The sequence below is a fragment of the Plectropomus leopardus genome, chromosome 22 (assembly GCF_008729295.1).
Source record: "Plectropomus leopardus isolate mb chromosome 22, YSFRI_Pleo_2.0, whole genome shotgun sequence".
NCBI classification, from domain to species: domain Eukaryota; kingdom Metazoa; phylum Chordata; class Actinopteri; order Perciformes; family Serranidae; genus Plectropomus; species Plectropomus leopardus.
The window spans coordinates 17,992,599-18,013,781 of record NC_056484.1 but is presented as its reverse complement, the minus strand read 5'-3'; the positions used below and the strand labels follow the sequence as shown (position 1 = coordinate 18,013,781).

Below are 21,183 nucleotides of genomic sequence, written 5' to 3'. Positions count from 1 at the left end.
CTGTTGATTCTAATTTTGTAGGAAAAAGCAGTCCCACAAAGGTCTGGTGTATGCAGACATGTTTCTAGGATTCAAGGACATTTGGGGATTACCCAAGAACTCTGTTTTTTGTGCTAAAAATACAAAAAAAAAACAAAAAAAAATTCCTGTGTGAAATTTAAAAACGGTCAGTGGGTCACCTGGTGCAAGCCAGATTCGGCTTTAAGACATGACTTGAGTTACTACTATCACTGTACTATGGCGTTTCTTAATTGCAGTGAGCAAGTTTTACATTGTCTTAAAAGCAGCCACGAGCACATTTGTTTTTTGCTCGCTGCTGGCATACCATTTTGAAAAATGTATGTCATTTTTAGGAGATAATCATTAAAAATACAAGCTGTCAAACCACAGCAGAAGAACTTCACCAAAACAAAACAAAGTACGTATCCTGTATTTCCGCCAAATTCTTCTAAGACGGCAGCGCAAGCGACTTCTGAGGCAGCAGATCAATAGACAAAGGATGCGTTTCTCTTCGGGCTTTGATTGTGTGCACACATCCTAACAGGGGAGTGTGGGCTAACAGTCATATTATTGAGTTTCAGCTCCTCGTGGCTGCTTAAAAATTGAACAACTTTTGTAGAGAAGGGAATGTTAAATTTTGTTGACTTTGTGGCAGTGTTTTGAAAAATAATACGAGTGAATGATTTCGTATGCAATAACTCTATGGCTCACCAGTTGATTCTCCTTGACTGAATACACACACAAGCGTCACTAGACTGATTGAAGTGACTCAAATCATCGCTTCCTTTCTTATATGACCTTTAAAATGTAATTCAATCAGCTTCTAGCACAACAATGCTACTTTTTTTAGGGCTGGATGCATCTTGTCGACAATGATTCTTGCAAAACAAGCTTTAAAATATCAACATGTAGTAACATCTTCAATGACTCTAATTGCGACAGTGTTTTTCAGAGAGCTGCCACGACAGTAGCTAGCCTATATGGTGTGTCAAGGGGCCAATAAGACATCCCTGTCCTCATCGCCAGCTAATCAAGCTGCCTTGATTACTTTCCATGCATGTCTCTCCTCCCTCCTCCTCTCTCTCCCTCTCTCTCTCTGTCAGGCCTTGACACGTCCTTGTTTAGCTCTCCTCTCCTCGACGCCTACCCCCCACCCCAGGTTTTCCCCCCTCTTTGATTAGCCAAGACATTTGCATGGTCACTACACATTTTTCATTTTAGAAGTCATTATGCATTAGTGGCTCCTGATCGCCCGCCTTGACTAATCCTGATGAACTGAAAATCACAGCTGAAGGTCAACTTCCAGCCGGCCCCGCTGCACATTCATATTCATATTCAAACAAATCCTGCCTCCATTGTTCATTAGGGTCTTAGAGAGAAGGGACTCCATCTAAGGTGGAAGAGGTGGAGGAGGAGGAGGAGGAGGAGGATGTTGTGGTACATCTCTTTTCTTCTCTGGACTCCTCTATGCAAGAGTGCCAAAAGAAAATGCATTCACAATAAGCGAGGTGGCGAACAAAAGCCGTCAAAAGTTGCAAATTAAACAGTCCGTGTGTAATTATGCAAATGCTGTGCTTACACCTTCAATGTTATTAACCCTTAAAGGTACATTTGCTAGGTAAGTAATTACCCCCGCAGTCACTCCTGGTTTTGTGTTGGATGCCACGACAATGGGACGAGTGTGGCTGAGAAACAACATGAGTGATGCACTCATTAAGACTATTAATTGGATGCTAGCACAAAGATGTTTTGGCTCACAAAGGAGATGCAGGCTTAGACATGTTGGGTTTAGCGCAAATGTATGCGCATGCATATATATAAAGTGGAATTAAATCTAAATTCTGCATATATGTCAAAGTGTTTCTTTATTGTGGAAGTGGAAAAATAAAAGCGTACGTAGTTTGATGAATGAATAATGCAGGATTTCAACATCCAAACAAGATTTCAACAAAGAAAAAACAGCAAACAACCAGGTTATGAAACTGGGAAGTTCCTTTTTCCACTTTCATTAGCTTTTTTTTTTTTTTTTTCTTAGACGTAATGGGTGATAATCATCTTCATTTCACCGGTGCTCCAAACAAAAAGAAGGGGAAGGACACGGGGGAAGAGGCACCAGGAAGAAAGCGAGGGGAGAAAAGGCAGTGGCCCACGTCCATTGTGAAGTGCAGCACAATGCTAATTCCAGCATTTAACTGCATGCTTTTCTGCTTGACGTATCAGAGGCTCCGAGATGAAAGCAGATAAGTAATTGCTCTCCTGGTTCTTATTCTTCACTGACAACCCATAAATTTAATTTTACACACACGTTCATTTACATTTTCGAGTATATGACATGATAATTGCGGGAATATAACACCTCCATTTTGCAGGATACTGCACGAGGGCTTGATTGACGGGAGTGGTGAATTGAAAGGAACAGGAGGCTGAATTGCCTCTCCTAGAAATGATTTTGCCACGAAGGGATAAAATTAATGAGCATTTACGAGGCGATGGCGGTGGCGTAAACATCCGTGCGGACTCGCTCTCGTAGAAGAAGAGGAGCCATGATATCCAATTGGGTCTCTGCCTTTGCTTCTCTGTAATCCAAAAGGATGTATTTCCAACACTAGTGCACACAAAATATTAATGGGATTTATTATTAAATCGTTTGAAATTAGCTGAAGCTGATGTGGCCACTGGGGACATTAATAACAGAGAAGGTGCTTCTCTTGCTTTTAATAATGCACATTTGGATGGAAAAGAGTAGTCTGCAAATTACATTTGAGCAAGTCATTTAAATGTGCTCACATTTGCAAGAAACGTGCTTGTTTTTAAACAGCGCTCCCATTTACACCCCTTTTTGTTGGTGCGCCTTAAAGAGAAATGTTATTGACATGAACTTAGAAGCCATGTGATTTGCCCTCAAAAGTTGGAGACCAAAACAAAGGACCTTTAAATTGGCTCCTGATGTGAAAACACTGGTGGGCCCCTCACCAGAACGAGCACATCATTACACCACTCTTGTCACAGCCGCAGCCTGTAACCAGCCTGTCCGATGCCTCGCGAAAGGTCAAGCTCTTCCAAAGGAGAGCTCAGGTATCTCTTCCCAGGCAGAGCTGGCGCTCTCTCATTATGTTTGATTTAACTGGGCATTAAATACAAAACACCACACCTCCACTGGCTCACTGGCTGCCTCCAACTCTATGGACCAATGTTCTTCCAGCAATTATACCCACTCCAGTGTGTGATGCTTTATCTTTGCAGGAGTGAATTTTGTATGAGTGAGCTCAAATTACCTAAAGCACGAGATAAGTGGTGTATCGGAGTTCAAACTTAAACAATTAAAGTCCAGCAGAGAGGAATTCCTTTTATTTCCGTCTATACAATTCACTTAGCAGTAATAAGTGGGGGGGGGGGGGGGGGGTGGGGTGATTAAATGTCGGCCATAAACATCGCGGGGAATGCGGGGCGGTTATCAACGACAGGGGTTGTTCATGTAGCGCTGGACAGGCGGACTGAGCCGCGCTACTGCTTCAGATAACTGCGATGAGAAATGGAAGGGTCCTGCTCGGTAATTACTGTGGATCCTTGGCGGGGAGAGTCACTGCTAATTAAGCCACAAGCTTCATTTTACAGGAAGACAGAGAGAAAGAAATCAAGAAAAAAATCCTCCACTTACCCCACCACCCCTATTTCATCTCAATCTCCTGAGCATCCCAAGGGGGGCCCAAACTCGGACCCCCCTTGTTGCTTGTGGACTTCTGACCTCTCAACTCCCTTTCAGCTGACACTGCTCATTTACTCGCCAATTACTGCCAAATAAGGCCACACGATTATTGATAGCTGGGACTCTCCACTCGAGGACCACCAAGGCTTACGGGGGCAGCTGGCTTGGTGAGCGCCTTGCTGTGAAATAGAGGCTGATGTTTTTTCGGGAATCTTGTGGATCATAATAATAATAATATTGAGCTAGCAATGTCAAGACAGCAGCTTTTTAGATTGTTTTCACAGAGCATAGGAAATGTATGTTTGTAAGCATGAGCACACATGTTTTCTGTTAGGTATGTTAAGCATATTTTAAGATATAATTATCGTGATCGCAATGCTAATTTCAGTTAGCATGTCAATGGTAATTCCCATTATGTGTTATCATCGAGCTAATGAACTAAGAGCTAGCTATTTGTAGCAGCTAAAATCACAACAAGGTTTATTACCAAGTAGGTTTCCATAATCCATAATTAACGTGTTATTTTTTTTTTTAAATTGTGGAAATGCTGACAGACACTCATGTCTTTAAGGGGCTGTACCAGGTTGAGTTTTAAAGCTGGAGTGATGAAACTGGCATCATGAAACTAGACCTGAGGAATCCAGTGGTACCATAACCATGTCATGCTAGCTTCCTAGTAAGGGGCAGAATAAGTCACCAGAGTTAGGCTAAATTTTGGCAATGGAAAAATGACATGGTCATTTCACAGGGGCTCCTTGACCTCTGACCTCAAGGTATCTGAATGAAAATGGGTTCTGTGGGTACCCATGAGTCTCCCCTTTGCAGAAATTCCCACTTTATTCTCGCCCTGTGCGCTTTTTTGCTGTCATTTGATTCTTATTCAAGACAATCTAGCAATAATTGCTTTAACTTGTCAATTTGGACTTCAAAACTGTTTGAAATACAAAATTATGGAATTGAAAACATGTGATAAAAAAAATGCAATTAGTTGTGATTAACTACAGAAATTCTTCCCGTGTCACCCTCTACTGTGACTTTCAAGTGTGTGGTCTACTAGAAACATGTAAAACCACATAGGAGCCACGCGCACTCTCAATGCATGTTTTCAGCTTAGGGAGATCAATACTCCAGATTGTCAGGACTGAAGCTAAGTAGATTACTGAATGTTTTCCTAAATCAATTTCCATAGCAGTTTGGCAGCAGTAGTGCAATTTATCATAACATAAAGACCCATCATGCAAAAGCCTCTCATAAAAAAAGCCCGGGGAGATCGGGACGGGCTTAGCACAATTTCCATATTGATTTATCTCGACATGCAGATAGTCATTGATTAAGCCTCTTGAATGCAGACTCCGTGGCTGTGTGACATTGCTCGTACACATTGTTTGTGTCATTATCAGTACAAATTGTTACACCTTTATCATTAAACTCGCACAATTCACTCCCGACTGATTCCTCCCTGCAGGTGCACATATTTCAAGAGTAAATGGGGAGCGACAGATAGAGGAGGGGAGAGAATTAAAAAAGAAAGTGCAGAGTGCCGGAATAGAAAGAAAGTGAGAGAGGTGGTAGCAGCGGTGGTGGTGGTGGTGGTGGGGGGGGGCACTTCCCTCTGATGTTGCAGGTAATATGGCCTCCACTGGATCAGCCTCTTCATCAGTGACACACAGTAAATTACAAGTGCTTCAAGCAGCTCAGTGAATTATAGTTCATCACTTGGAAAGGCTTTCCCCCCTCACCACCGGGGCCCAGGCGTATCAGATCTGCCGGTTAGGATCCAATTAACACCCTGGCCAGAATCATCTGATTGCATGTGTAAGGGCTGGTATAACTCGTTTATTGCACCCATGTATCTTCTGTCACAAGGTAAATTTGTTGCTGCTACATCAAAGGTCTGAGCTACTTTTTTTTTTATCCTTCCCTCCCTCTCACTTTCTCTTGATCCCCCAAACTCAGCTACCTCGCCTTGGGGTTGCATTTCAACTTCTTTTGCATCACAATGATGAACCTGCTCTGTCCTCGCAATTTAGCAATCTTGTCCTGTAGGTGTTGTAAATGCAGGGGGAGGAAAAAAAAAAAAAAACGTGGGGAGGGAGATGGGGAGTGAAAAAAAAATCTTGTTTTCTGGTTACAAAAGCAGTAACCAAGGGTGTTTGACTTAAAATGTGCTGACGTTTTTTTTTTCTCTTTCTCTCTCAGAGTCAACAGAAGTTTTCCTCATGAATAACATAATATTTTCCCCCTCTCTTTTTTTCCCCCCTTCGTAGTGATAATTCTTCTCTATTTTCAGATCCAACCAGAGGGGATGCAGTGGAAAGATATATTCATAAATGTAAATGTGAACCACCATCCTTTAGCCATGCATGCTGGAGTCAGCTCACCTATACTCAAGTCTAGCGTTGCAGCCCTTTCCCCCTGCATCTGTGTATTTGAGTGTGTGTGTTCCAGATGAAAGCCAATAAGCAGATGAGCTCTGCTATCGAGGTGATATTGGCTCAGTGGGAAGAACGCGCGGACCTGACCTTTAAAAGTGTGACACTTCCTTGGATGGCCCAGTGGCTGCGTATAATCTGACTGGCCGGGGCAGGAAGCTGGAGAATTCACGGAAAACAGCTAAACCAACATCACTCCCGATCCATAAAATCTTAAATATTTTCATTTGTAGTTAGAGACGAGCGTTGCACAGATGGGACCGAGGTTATTAGTCTTGTAAAAATGTATTCACAGCTTGATAGTGTGAAAGGGGCAGAGCACCAGTTGCCACACTTGCCAGTGATGAGCTCGCAGGCTTTGCATGGTTAAGAATGGGATGTTAACTAGCGGGAGGAAGGGGGAGGGCATTCACATGATGAGGACTCGAATCACATGACTTGGACTTGAGTCAGACTCAAGCCACAAATTTGATGACTCATTACAAAATCAAAAAAGACTCACATCTCAACTTGAACTTCAATACCAATGACTTCCATTGGGTTTGAGCCTTTTGACTTGAATATATGTGATATCTTCCAAAGGCCCAAAGATTAATATGTTATTTAAAAAGTGTGTCACAAATCAGTTCATTTTCACACTTAATTCCCCAGATCCACTTTGTCTGAACCAGTCCGACAGCATCCTACCAGGTTGCAGCAGAGAACCATAAACAACTGACGTTACGTTACTGAGTGCCAGCAGGAAAAAAGTCTTACCCAAGACAATTCCATTGGTGTGCAAAAACTATGTGGTAGTCAACAAAAAACAGATTTTTGTAATTTTTGACCAGCACATTAAGCCTACTGCAGACAGAGCTGCCACAACTTCTAACTTCATTCGGCATTTTAAGGTGCACAAAAAACAGTTTTAAAACGTTTTAACACATTTTTTTCAAAAGCATTCATTATTTGTTATATTTATTAACTTAATATGTTATTACTCTAAAGTTGCATTACACTTTTAAAGAGCATACTATGACTTGTTTAAGACTAGAAACTTTATGTGTAGGCCTGTTTTGACTTGGAACTTGTCATTTTTGACTTGGGGCTTGCCTGTCTTGACTTGGGACTTGAGTGCAAAGACTTGAGACTTACTTGTAAGACCCAAAACAATGACTTGGACCCACCTCTGCTCGAAACCCATGTGACACTAGTCAGGGAATCATTCTAGTGGATTACTCGTGCCACTTGAGGTATAAGTCTGGTGGCAGTGTTACAATGGAAGCCTCGGAGTGACACGTTAGGACAAGATGGTGTTTGAGGTGGTGTTTGAGTCGCCCAAATACCTGACACGGTTACAGTGTATTTTCTTGGATTTCTAGTACATTCATGAAGCACCAAAGCTGCCCACTCACCAGGAGCTTCCTATTAATAATGATTAATAGAACCACGAACAAACAGGACTTCCACAAAGTCACTTCTGGTAATGTAAAAAGTTTAAGTAACAGTCACTGTGCTTGTGTTTGTGCAGGCGGCATGGAGATGCATTATGTACGTGCGTGCGCGAGCGAAACAACTGTCAGATTCATAGGCCACTGTAATCCTCTCCGCCTCTCCTTGTCCGCGTTTCTTTATTTGTATTCCAAATGTCAGTGTATAAATGCCTTTCAGAGGGGGGATATTGCCACAGAGAGGAGGAGCGTGAGGGGAAAAAGAGGAGCAGAGGAGACGAGAGGGTGTTGTGTGCCTTGGGAGAGCCGTGTAAGCAGCATGGCGGAGGCAGGGGGGATTTACAGGGAGAAATAGGTGTTTATTGAGTGCTCCCGTGGGCTTACTGTGTAATAATAGACCTGTCACATTACGCAAATGTAGAGAAGCAGCTTGTGTGTGTGTTTGTATGTGTGTTTGTAGGCTTTTTTTTCTCTTTTTACATGTTGTGTGCGTGCGTGCCAGTGCTGCCTGCCTCCGCATCATCAACTCCTGAGAAGCAGCGATGAGCGAGCGGATAGAATTAGTCAGGCGAGAGCCTTTAGCCGCTAATACGCGTAATTAAAACTGCAAGCTGAGGCACTTAGATGCTTGTGTACTAAATAATTTACATGCCATGATCTATGGATCATTTCCCGCTCTTAAATACCAAAGATGGGAGAACAAGAGGGAAAAAGACTGGCAGAGGATTTATCAGTATCTCTACCATAAGCAGGATGTCATGCTAATATTAATCCTTTCCCCACTTTCTGCTGTGCTAATCATACAAGGGGATCAATCCGCCTGATTCCTCCGGTGGAAAAACATGCAGCTTGATTGCCATTGACTCTTATCAAGGCATGAAGCTAATAAAATATTGCACTATAGCACCCAGTGTGGCCTCATAATCCAGGTAAATAATGCAGCTTTATTGTGTAAACTCCCTCAAGACAAGAAAAAAAATATCTGGTCCTGAAAAGAGGGAAGAAATAGAACAATAGCAAAACAAGGCTTTTTAATCAAGTCAGAGTTGCTTCATATTGATATTTGCACATTGGAGTATTACAGCTAAAATGTCATTTGAAATGAGTGGATTCAAGGGCACACAGCAGTATATTCCCACAGTAAAACTGATCTTGAAAGCCCTGTTTGTGTATCACTGGGAGAGTCAGTCAGCTGTGCCTCTCCTCTGCATGGAGACTTTTTTGGAACAAAGAGGTGAGGACGTTAATAAAGGCTGGATCAACAGATGGATTATCTGGGAGCTGAGGACAGGCCGATCGGCAGGCCCTCTCTGATTCATATTGATTCATATCGCCAAGACAAGAATGGAGTAAGCAAATGTAAATATTCAATATTTACCATCTGCTGGTGTTATTAGAGGCCGGGCTCGGACATGGGCTGACAGTTATCATGCACCCACATTCAATATTGTTCCTCCAGCCATGTATGTATTGTACTTGGTGACTATGCAGGCATTTGTAGATCAGGATCCCATTTGTTTGAATCGATTTGGCGTACTGAACCTCAAACAGAAAAAGCGCAATGGATCCAAACAAGTGAGAGCTTTTGTCTAATTCCTCCTGCCACCACAGCTAAATAGACACAAAATATACACTCAAAAATATATAATTCTGATGCTGTTTTGTGTGAATATACTGATAATATTAACACTCTTGATGAGGTTGGGTTCAATTATTTAAATGCAAAAGCATGACTGAGTCTTTGCCACCCTTATCTCTTCGCCAGTACGTAATTAGGTACACAGGGGTGTGACTCCAATTGAAGGTGTCGCCATTGTTAGACTCTGTGAAAATATCAACGGGTGAGGTTAACGCCAATTTCCCTGACATTAATGAAATGCACAGAGCCCCTAATGAGGTAAACCATTGCTCCTTGATAGTACTTATTAGCCGAGTGGAGGGCACAAACTCCCACACTTCAATTTCAAACGGCTAAAAATAAATTAAATAATAAAATACTAATAATAAAAACATGGAGCAGATGTCAAGGGGCCTTACATAATTTGAGGCAGGAAAAACCAACTAACTGTCTTGTTGATTTAAAGGAGCAGAAGGAAAAAGGCTCAATAGTGTGAGAAAAATCTTAACGCCTAGAAGAAAGAGGATTGCAGTCAATGTGTTAATGTGTATATATGTGTGTGTGTGTGTGTGTGTGTGTGTGTGTGACCTTTTCCAAATCACTGACAACAGAAATAGACAGCTCTACAAATCAATAAGGCAAATTAGTTGTGAAGAGTGGAAATGACAGGCGATTAAAATTAGCTGTCTTTGTAACCCACTAGTCAGGCTGACATGTCTTTCACATAACTAACCAACCTCTGGCTCCTCAGTGTCAATAGCACAATGGGCTGAGTGTAGAAAAGCATCCAGTTCAAAGAATCTGTCACACAACCTGGATGTACTTTACATTAAGGATGTTCCAGCTACCGATTTATTGGCCAAACATCTGTATTAGCTGATATTTGTCTTGTGTACTGTCATCGGCCTATCAGTGAATAAAATTATATTCACCGATGGCAGTGGACAATGTTTTTCTGTTATGTCATATCAATTTTGCGCAGGCTAAAATGCAGGACTCAAGATTAACAGCGTCCCATCATCCCAATGTAAATAAGTGACAGTTTGGGATGACCTCCCTCAGGAAAAAATAATAGAAAACCTTTTCCCCCCAATAATTTTACATTTTGAAAAACATGTTGAAATCGCCCCGGACAAAAGCTAGTTACCGTTAGATGTTGGTTGTCCGTAAGTGGCGGCTGAAGCTAACAGCTAACGGAGGTTGCGTTGAGTTACATTATGATGCGTTCAAGCTTGATTCAGTAAAAATGAAAATTGGGTGAAGATAAATTATAACATTCTCATGATGTGTTCAAATGCAATCTTATAAAATGTAGTTTGGAAAGAGAAACTTAAATAAATACAGCTGTTTACATGAGAAATTTGATTTTTCAAAGCAATATACTGTAAAATAGATATAAGGGAGTTAAGACATATAGTGAAAAGGCTTTTGAAGCATTTTAATTTAATAGAAAAGATGTTTTTCATATAAAAGAAGGTTATATTAAAGGTTGTTGCATACAATTGTATGGTTTAACTTGTGCTAACTCAAAGATAGTTTAATGAAGGATTTAATGGCTTTAAAACAGTTCAGTTATGTTTTCTTTGTTTCCCTGGCTCAAAATAACTGACAACAAAAACGATAAACAACAACTCAAAAAAAACCACTGGTATTGGTGTTGGCTATCGGCTTTCACCAAATTGTTATTTTAAACATCGGTGTTGACTATGGGCCAAATTATTATTTTTAACACTGGTATCACTATCACTCAAATTGTTATTTTAAGTGTCAGTATTGCTATCGGTCAAATTATTATTTGAAATATCGATTTGGCTATCAGACAAATTGTTATTTCAAACATCGGTATTGGCCCAGAATTCCACAAGCCGTTCACTTTATGCATTAATTATAATCCAGTTTGCTTGAAAATGTCATACAGGTGGAACTTTGCTCTCTGAGATCTGTGTCTGTTTTGTTTTGCTTGTGTCTATGTGACGCTCAGCTTCCTGGGGACTGCCTTGTCCAGCTTTAGGATTCCAATGGCAGGTTCGAGGATTGCGTCGGCAAATCAAACACACTTGTGGAACAGAAGAAATCTTCTTTTCGGAAGGAGCATGTATTATGGATGGACTTAAGAGATTAGACGGGGAGCTACTTTACCTGCAGTGGACGCTGCTTGTCCTGGCTCTTTGGAGATTTCAGGCCACTGCCTGGCTGCTGCAAGAGTAATTGCCTCGCTGCTTGTAGTGCCTGAAAGAAAAGGAACACAAGACAAAAGACAGTGTGAAAAAAAGAGAGAAAGATGGGGAGGAGGGAGGAAAAGAGACACTGGAAATAAACTATTAGATTTCTTGAAGCTGACAGCAGAGTAGTTCACAATTTCAGGGACAAATATGAGTGAAAATGTCACCTGGTGTTTTCCGCAACACATTGTAGTTAATGCTACGGTGGAGATACGTTTTAGTAACAATTCACAGAGCTGTGATCAAGGATAAATACAGTTTGTCTAGAGCACCCCTGAAGAAAAGTGTGGAGGGGGGTGGTGGGCTGGGGAAAAAAAAAAAATGAGCGTCAGTAGAATTGACCTGTCTAGTGTGTGCTCAACTGAAATACCCACTTCTCTCGGCAAATTACCACCACATTTGCATATTCATAATATCAATTTGAAGTAGAGGCAGCACCATGTGAAGTGTCCCTGGGAGCTGTAATTAAAGTTGACAAAATCAACATCAGATTACATTTAGAGTGAATTAACTAGCAGCACAGGTTTCACACTATGCGTTAAGGGTGCTTATGAGCAGAGGATGGCTGATGGATGGAACGATGGACAGGTAGACGCAGAAAGAGAGACCTTTCCCTGCCTGATGAAATGAGTTTGCCGCTGTTTACACAAAAATGTGCAAAAATCAAATCTGTAAATTGTAAAAATTTGTCAACAACGCTGTTTGATTTGTTTGCCAGACATGGAGATGATAAGAATCAGAGAGGCTGGGATGTGGCGTAATTTATTTCTCTAAGGGTTTGATGGGATTACAGATCCCCTCCCGCCTCGCCGTGTGTACTGAATGTGTGTGTGACGAGCGAGGCTTCACAGGTAACGGTGGCAGCTGGGCTACCAGCTTCACTCCAATTCTTCAAGAGCAGATGGATGAAAGAGTCTGGCAGAAAAGAACATTGTGCACAGCTGCTACTACTGCTGCTGCTGCTCCACAGCCTTGTATTCTTCAGGCCCACGAGCATCAAGTGGGAGAGGAGGAGGAGAAGGAGGAGGAGGAGGAGGAGGAGAAAACACGTATGCGTGCGTATACACACACACACACACACACACACACACACACACACACACACACACAAACACACACAGACAAACACAACAACTTCACAGGTGTTTCTGTTTTTTGATGAAAAAAGAAGAGGACGAGTAGGAGGAGAAGCAAGAAATGAGAAAAAAATAAATAAAACTATGGAGAGTGACACTTCCTCAGGAATCAGGGGTGCTCATTTTTATTTTCTGGCGCTTGCCAGTATCCATGACAACAGCTGCCTTGACAGGGCGTGCATATGGCGAAGCTCTGCCAGCTGGTGAGAACAATGTTTGAACTAGTACATTGAGATCCTGAGCAAACAAGAGGAGAGGGAGGCAGTAAAAAAAAAAAAATGAGAAGGAGGAGAAAAAAAAAGTTGCCATGTCTTAACCCCTCGGGGAACGCAGCCACCTCCTGATCAATTATGAAAAGACAGAGGTGGGGGCGGGAGGGGTATGCTTGAAGAGGTGGTGGTGGTGGTGAGGGGGGGTCTGTCTGTCTGGGTGCTCAGGAGGAGCCAGGCTCTCTGAACTAAAGTAAACAAACACATTACACTGGCACTGAGTCCTAACTGCATTGATCTGTCTCCTTAGTAAGAGGATCCAAGTCGCCACTGCTTTTTATGTGTGTGTGAGTGTGTGTGTGACATCTGTAAGTTGAGCCTTTCTTCACACACACACACACACACACACATATAAAAGTAGTAAAGTACACATCAACACCTGCACACACAGCCACAGCGCTTTTTCAAAACGGATGCAAAATCAAACACTGCTTGCCTTCCTTTTACAGAAGCCAAAAGACAAAACAAATTCCTTGAATGCAGCCAATCACTGCACTAATTAAAACACGCAGCCTAATTAATCTCGCCGTGATTGGTGAATCAAAGTAATTATAAGGTTTAGTGAGTCCTGCACACAGTAGTTAGAGGGAAGGCAGTGTGATGAGTGCAACCCGAGGTAGCTGTCAGCGGGAAATGTTTATCCACGAGTGAATCAATAATGACTCGCTGTGTTATATCCAAAGTCAAGAGAGCCACTCGATATATAACACACGGTCAAGAGAACAAAGAAAAGAGATGTTTTTAACTGCGCTTCCAATATCCATGCCAGGTAAATATCCAGGGAGGGTGCGGGTATGAGAGGTGATGCACAGAGGGGTGAAGCAGGGAGATCAACTACCCCTGGCTTATTAGAAAGGAAGTCTGCTCAGACTGCATAAAGAGTGCTCGTGGAAACATAACACAGACCTTATCAACAAACTTTTCCAGAGTGGTTTGTCGTGTCTCAAAACTGCCCTTCTGTGGAAGTGGGGTTAGCCATTTTTCTGTGGAAGGTAAGCGAGAGAAAAAAAAAGTCCTGTCCGCTCACTTACACCGGCTCTGAGTATTCAGCCATTACAGTAAAAAGCACCAATTTGTGCCACCCACTTCCCACTCCACAGAGATGGCAAGCTGGAGCTCATCCCCGAGCGCAAAAAAGCACAAAATGCCAAAGAAAGTCATCAAAAGTTTGCTGAAGAGCTGCCGGAGCGGACAAAAACACAGACGAGTGCGGCCGCGCCGTCTATTTAACCTGGGTTGCTATGCAAGGAAAAATGACATCCCCCGGTCTGATTAATGCACACATTGTATAAACAGCACAATGTGACACATTCTTCAGAATGAGAGAGCGAGCCAGACACAGGGAGAGAGAGGGAGAGAGAGAAAGAGCCAGGGCCCTGCTATATAAATAACAAGGCACTCAGAGGCATATTTGATGTTGATATCCATCACTGAGGTTGGAAAGGAGGAAAAAAAATAAGAGGAGGGAAAATAACACACAGAGCGACCAAGACCGCGACACGGGGATCCTTATGAAAATAAGATTCAGCCCAAATGGATCTGGTGTAATTGGTTTCAGATAGTGAGGTCAGGAGAAAGGCGATACAGGCAACTATTATGCGAAACGGACTGAGAAACAAGAATGTTTACACAGGCATTCCTCCGCTACATTAATAGGCATGCAGAGATCACTGGAGAGGGAGAGAAGGAGAGAGTGAGAGGAGACTGACAGAGAGAGAAAACATATCAGCCCTCCATTCATCCCCCCCTCCCACTATCCTCCTGGCTCCCAGTGTTTAGACTCACACAGAAACAGGGTAATAAGGAACACCTATCACAATGCACCTTTGTAAGGAGCATGCAAAGATCTTAAACAAGCATGAAATACATTAGCAGGCCCTGCAATACTGGGCCAAACCATTACAAATCTCCAGATTGCTTATTTTGTGTGGTGGAGAGGAGAGGGGAGGGGGGGGGGGGGGGGAAAGAAAAAACCCATCCCCAAAGAATGTCACCCTTTCAAAACCACCTGGAGACTGCACGATATGCAGCCATGACATTGGAATTGGATATATCTGAGGGGGCTGCGACATTGTGTTTGGACAGCGCAGATCACATTTGGGAGTTGTTGTTATTAGGGGATATAGGAGTTATTGGAATGATGACACAGGTATGAAATAAGCTGCCCTCGACAGGTACGTCTTCACAGCCGTGTGGCAAAGACAGGATGTTCCAGAAAGTAGCTGTAAACATGGCGTATCAATTGTTGATCAGCGAGAAATGGCTTGCATCATGATAACACAGTCTCACTGTGGCGTGCAGAACAGATGTTGTGTGTGTGTTTGTGTGTGTGTGTGTGTGTGTGTGTGTGTGTGTGTGTGTTTGTTGTAGGGAGTAAAGGGCTGCTGTTCAACACTAGGCTGTAGGCCAGAACAACTCCAGTCATGCTGACAGCTTTGACAACTCCCACACACACTCTTGCTTTTCTTGCACACACACATGCAGCATCACACCACCAGGCTTATCTATCTTCGCTTCCAGGAAACACAGACGCAGAGGGAGGGAGGGGGGGGGGGGGCAAAAAAGAAAAAGTGTGACACTTTATTCAAGCTGGAGGGAGTCGCATGCCATGGAAAACAAGGCACAAACAGTTTAAGCTGAACAAACAAACATGGCTGATTGGACTGAGGCTGGCGGCCCGCTGGCAGCGGAGATATGCGCTGACACTCCACACCAAAATATTTACACCCTATCTTCTTATATAAGTGGATTCAGGGCAGATGGATGGATGGATACGGATTTGGAGGGGCTGGCTGGAGAGGATAGACAAATGAGAAGAGAAGGGGAGAAGGATAAGATGTCCCATACAATGTCTGAATACAAAAGTGGGGCCCTGAGTTTGTGCAAACAAGCAAAGTGCGACTGGGGAACGCTGTCGGAACGGCAGAGGCCCTAAACACGCTTCATGGAAGAATAGGAGAACGGATGCAGCTGGGTGGCGTTGAGATTACAAACACTGTCCTGACACAGAAGTTCAATCACGCAAAAACAGTTCAGAGCTAAAACCTCACTTGTTTTGTAAACCCTGTGTCAGAGATACTGGTGGACAAAAAGCGACCAGCAGCCTCAAATATGCCCGAGAAGTTTCTGTAATGATCTTTTCTCACACTGCTAATTTTATGCAGTAACATTTTTTTTTTGAAACAGGGTCGATGCTTGATGTGTGTGAGCTTCTATGGCTGCTATTGATCTCTTTCACCTTAAGTAACTCGGCCACAGGAGGAGAGAGACTCCTATCCTTTCATAAAGGTCAGAGCAGGCGATGACGCACCGCTGCCTCAACAATAGCTCCAGACTCAGCTCCCTTATCGCCTTCAAAAACCCGAACAGCGCACAATACACACCTGGATTCATTCAACTCTGCTTGGTTGAATACTTGGAAAGGAAAAAATAAAACATGGCTTCTTATGCAGATGGATAGCAGCTGGAGGAGTTGCAGAATAATGTGTCAGCAAATGTTTTTTTTTGTTTTTTATCTGGTGAATGTCCTTTTTTATCATCCTGTGTCCCCTCTCTAAATTTGACTCTAAGTTTTTGAGGGTCTGTAAAAGCAGCACAGGCAAACTGGTCACGACAAAGAAATCTCTGCTGCTCCATCTGTGCCCAGAGTACGTTCTGCACTCCAAGAGTGTGGTGGAGTCAGTGACCAAACTGTAGATGTATTCCAATAGCACTCCTAATGAACGGTGCAGCTCAAAAAACATAAAAGCAATACGTGGAGATGTTTTAATCGTGGCAGGCCACAAATAAATCAATGTGTGATAAGCCCTGCAGGACTGTCAAATAAACACATGCAAATGTTATCACAAAGGCTGTGGCAATGATATTGTTTTGTCCATCAGCTACAGCTCAGCTCCACCCAGCTCCGTTCCTGTTGCCCAAATATGGGTCATGTGGCTCCAATAAGTACTTAGACGGTGGTGATCGAGGCCACTGAAATAATGTCATACAAATTCCCAACAGGAGCCAACAGTATGTGTAATTTCTCAGATGGTGCTTCCATGAGAAAGAAAAAAAGAAAGGAGAAAAGGGGAATTTGGAAAATATGTAGGAGTAATGAGCATTTTAATGTATGACTCAATAAATCAACAGTCTGCAGTGAACAAGGGAGGAAAAGAGAGAGAGAAAGGGAGGGAGAGGTCCATGGAGAATCTACTCGGGCCTCTGGACGGAGGTAAAGCTATCCAGCAGAACAATGGGCTTCTGTGTCCCCACTCTGCTATCTCTATCTCAGTATTTTCAGCTACTTCCACTGGCTCCAAATATAAAATGCCTCATCCAAGAATGAAAATCTGTCTTGTGCTCATTTATTGTTGTGAGCTCTTTTTTTCTTCTAAAATAGATAATAGGTGTTTGGGAAGAAAACCTTCCATATTGATTGCCTGCTTTTTTCAACTCCCCTCCACCTCTTCACTGCACTTTGAATTCAACTTCTTTCTCCCTCCCCTCCCTCTCCCCTACTCATATCACATTATTCATTTCTTCCTCTCATCCTTCTGTCTTTCTCCTCCCCCCCTCCTCTCTCCCACGTCTCTCACCCCTTGTTTATTGATTCTCTAGATTAAGAATTCCTAGGGTGGAGGATTGTAACACACAAGCATCAAATTATTTTGGGGTGTGCTTATTTGCCTTTCCCTTGCATCTATTTGGCCTGTGTCTGTAGACAATTATGCCTACCCAGCCCCAGACTCAGGTGCTAATAATGAAGGACAAATAGAATCATATGTGTAAACTTCCCCCACTGATGAAAATTTATATTAACTTTCTGCCACAGTAAACAGAGCTGCATAGCTACACCCTCCCGGGAGGATTGACGAGATGAATTTGCTCGCTCCTACCCCAGGAAGAAAGCTCGTACAGGGGAGGAAAGTGGTGATTGTGGGGGTCGGGTGGGGGTGTCTAGCTCCATTGTGTAACCTCACACTTAATTTTCCACTAACGAAGACAAAACACAGGTCTGTTTTGCCCATCACAGATAAACTGTGTGTTTATGTCTGTGAGTTGAGGAGTGCGTATGCACCAATATGTCTGCCGAGACGTCAAGGACGCCGTGCCAGCAATAACAAAGAACACGGCCCGCTGTCGTTCACTGCAACCGCTAACATCCACTGACATACCACCTCCTGCTGTTATCACCATGGATATTCTGTGCAAATACAGAGATATATGTGTTCTAGCAAGCGAGAGTAATTATTTTCAGCTACCTTCAAGATGAACTTTAACACAGAAACTGAGCTAGAATTTGAAACAAGACTGCCTTGTCGTACTGAAGATAATAAAGCTTTCTGGCAATTTTAATCAAGATAGAAAGACCTGATCGTACTTATTTCTAATATAAAATTAGATGAGCCATGACTTTACCAGGGCTGTCCCCCTAAAAGTTGGAGTTCTGAATCACCATTTGGAGACACCTCCCTCAGATGACTGAGGTTGCTTCAAGTTGAGCAGCCCTTATTTTTTATTTCAGTGTGCTGTGCAGTATACTTCTAGGATCTTTTCAGTCCCCTGATTTTGCTGCACAGTGAGTACTCTTGACTTTCATACTACTCTTTTGTAAAAGCAGCTGCGGACATGCTGCAACCATAGAGGGGAGAGAGACAGCACCGTGAAGAAGTGGTGACTTTCTATAATAAATAATCTGTTTTGTTCTTCAGCCACTCTTCTATGCATTGTCTCACTTCAGTTCAATTTCCCCGACAACAACGCCCCCATTTCCCTCGCTTGCTTTCTCTGCTGGTGGCTTTAGCAAAGTCTTCACTTTGACCTGCTCTGTATTGCTTCACTCAGATAAGGTGACAGGAGACCCATTCAGCAACGCTCTTTATCTACTGCTGCTCTTAGGGAAGTCCTTTAGAGCCCGACAACTGAGAGCTACCACAATCACAAAGAGACAGAGAAGAAGAAAAATAGAGACGGACAGAGAGAGAAGAGACCAGGGAAAGGTGTTTGTGTGGGTGGAAGAAGGGAGATGTGTGTGTGTGTTTATTTGAGGTGGGCAGTTTGTGTGTGTGTGTGTGTGTGTGTGTGAGAGGTCAAGTGTTCTCTTAGCAAAAGCAAAGCTGGCATGAGGTATGAGTTTTCAACTGTGCAGCCACCCCCAAAACCCCGCAGCCACACAAAAAACCACAAATACACACATTCTCTCTCTATTACACTCTTTCTCTCTCCTGAAGCGCTTGATTTCCTCTTCAGGTGATTATGATCCCTCGCCTTTTCACAGTTCCAGGCGAGTGGGGGTCACACAGCTGGATGAATACCTGATATGAAATGTTGCGTTCAGGCCAGCCTTAGTTCATTTGGAAAAGGGGCTGAGTGCAGTGGAAAAACTGCAATTGTGGGATGGGATGAAGCCCTCAACTGCTTGGACATAGCCGCTCATTAACAGTCTGCTGATTATCTTAACACTTACAAATTCAGTAAGCATGATTTCATAATGCAACACACTGCAACATACTGTCTATATGACAGTACTGTAGCAATTCAGTGAGCTCGAACACAGCTGTATTTCTGCGCAAACTAGTGTTTTCCCATCATTCTTGTCAGCGGATCAGACACACAATGAAGTTGCTTTTCATGGAGCTTGTGTCTGTCTTTGTTGACAAGGCCTTATTAAGAGGCTCCCACTCCAAAAACATGGCCGGAGGCGACTAGCAATCTGACTGTGGCACCAGAGAACAAGCAACTGCCGTGGAGGAGCTTGTTTTGTGCAGGATGCCAATACCAATAGCTGCTGTAGAAAAGACAAATGTGCTGACACAAATGTGTGCATATAAGACATGTGAATAAACATAAAGACCGGGGCTATAGGGATAAATAGAAGGTGCCTGCATTTAAAAAAAACGCATTTAAGTGAGATTACCCTGCATTAAACCACTGATAAAGACACTCAAAATGCACACAGCACACACACTCAAAGCCTGTATAGGAGCACAAAACAATGATTAACAAAAACAGGAAAGCTACTGAGTGCTATCCATCTTTATGCCAACCAAAATTGGCTAAAGTGGCTGGTGTCTAATGATGTCAAATCTCTGTTGAAGTAAAGGGTAGTTGAAAACTGCGTCGAAATGAAAGTCAAGGAATCACATACAGATACACTTTGGTTTCCTATTTTACAGATAATATAGCTCATTATCCGATGTGCATAAACTAATACCTGCACTGTCTTAATGTGTTATGCATCTGTTTTTGTAGGCATTGCATTGTTTTTTTTCAAATAGGCAAGTTGTTGTTTTCCTTAAAAAGACAACTGGAAGGAGCTAAACATTCAAGGTTCAAGGGAGCCTTTTGAAAATGGCCATGCTGGTTCTTCCCTTGTCAAAAAGTAGCTTGAATTTGGGAGCCTTATTTAGCTCCATTCCTGACAAGCTATGCCAAGATGTTTGGTACCAATGCATGCACACATGCAAAAACAGGCTGAAAAACAGATTTTGCCCAAAAGCTGTGACATCAGTAAAACTCCTCTATCTAAGAAGACTGAGAATGGCCACCAATGGGCATGTGCAATATTTATATTCACTTTATATCAGTCCACTCAGTTATACCTGTCTACTGCACCCTTACCGCTGTTTGCTGCTGCTGATGTTTGCACTTATTATTTTCATATTTAGCTATGTAAATGTTTTGTATAAAAATCCCATTATTTTCGTACCAATGGTTTTAGATTTTATTGTTCATTATTTATTATTACCTACATTTGCGTCCTAATTTAAATTTGTGTGATGTTTTTATTTTCTTCTAACAAGTATGCACCACTGGAATTGGCACAGTTGCAATTTCATTATGTTTGCATAATGATAATAAAGTTCTTAAATCTTGAGTCTTAGATCGTCTAGATTCACAAGGTGCCATTACCTTCCAGATTAAAAAAGAGCACATCACAGTCTCTTACAGACAGTAATATCAGTAGCATGGCACTAGTGGATGCATTTGTGGCAGGTGCATGTGTGTACATCAGATCCTGTCTTGGGGTTTCTGCTGTTGCAGGTCAATAGTATGAGTGTCTGTCTGTCTCGTCTTGAGGAGCTCAGGTTAAGTGCTGAGTCTAATTGTAACTGTTGTGGGGTCGATGAGAGAACACCCTGACCTTAGCTGTGAATGACCTCACCTCACCCGCAACATGGCTGGCTAACCCTCAACCTGAACCTGTAGTCACATAAAAAAAACTGAGATTTTTACTTTCTGTAATTATTATGTTATTCTGAGTTTAGGGATCCAGATTAACAATTTATTACATTACATAGTTAAAACAAGTTTTTATGACTATTTTGTCTTGCGGTTAGCCCCCAGTCACCTCACTGAGGACTGCTCTTCATGAGGGTGCTGTATCCT

General features: G+C 42.6%; 1 protein-coding gene across 4 annotated transcripts in view; it reads right to left on the bottom strand.

Annotated features, from left to right (window-relative positions):
- Nucleotides 1–21,183, bottom strand: part of foxp2 (forkhead box P2) — a 116,825-nt gene that overhangs the window by 38,774 nt on the left and 56,868 nt on the right. For all 4 annotated transcript variants that reach the window (XM_042511101.1, XM_042511100.1, XM_042511102.1 and 1 more), the window contains one exon: nucleotides 11,326–11,415. In XM_042511101.1, coding sequence (XP_042367035.1) covers nucleotides 11,326–11,415 — 90 coding nt within the window. The remainder of the gene's footprint in view (nucleotides 1–11,325; nucleotides 11,416–21,183) is intronic.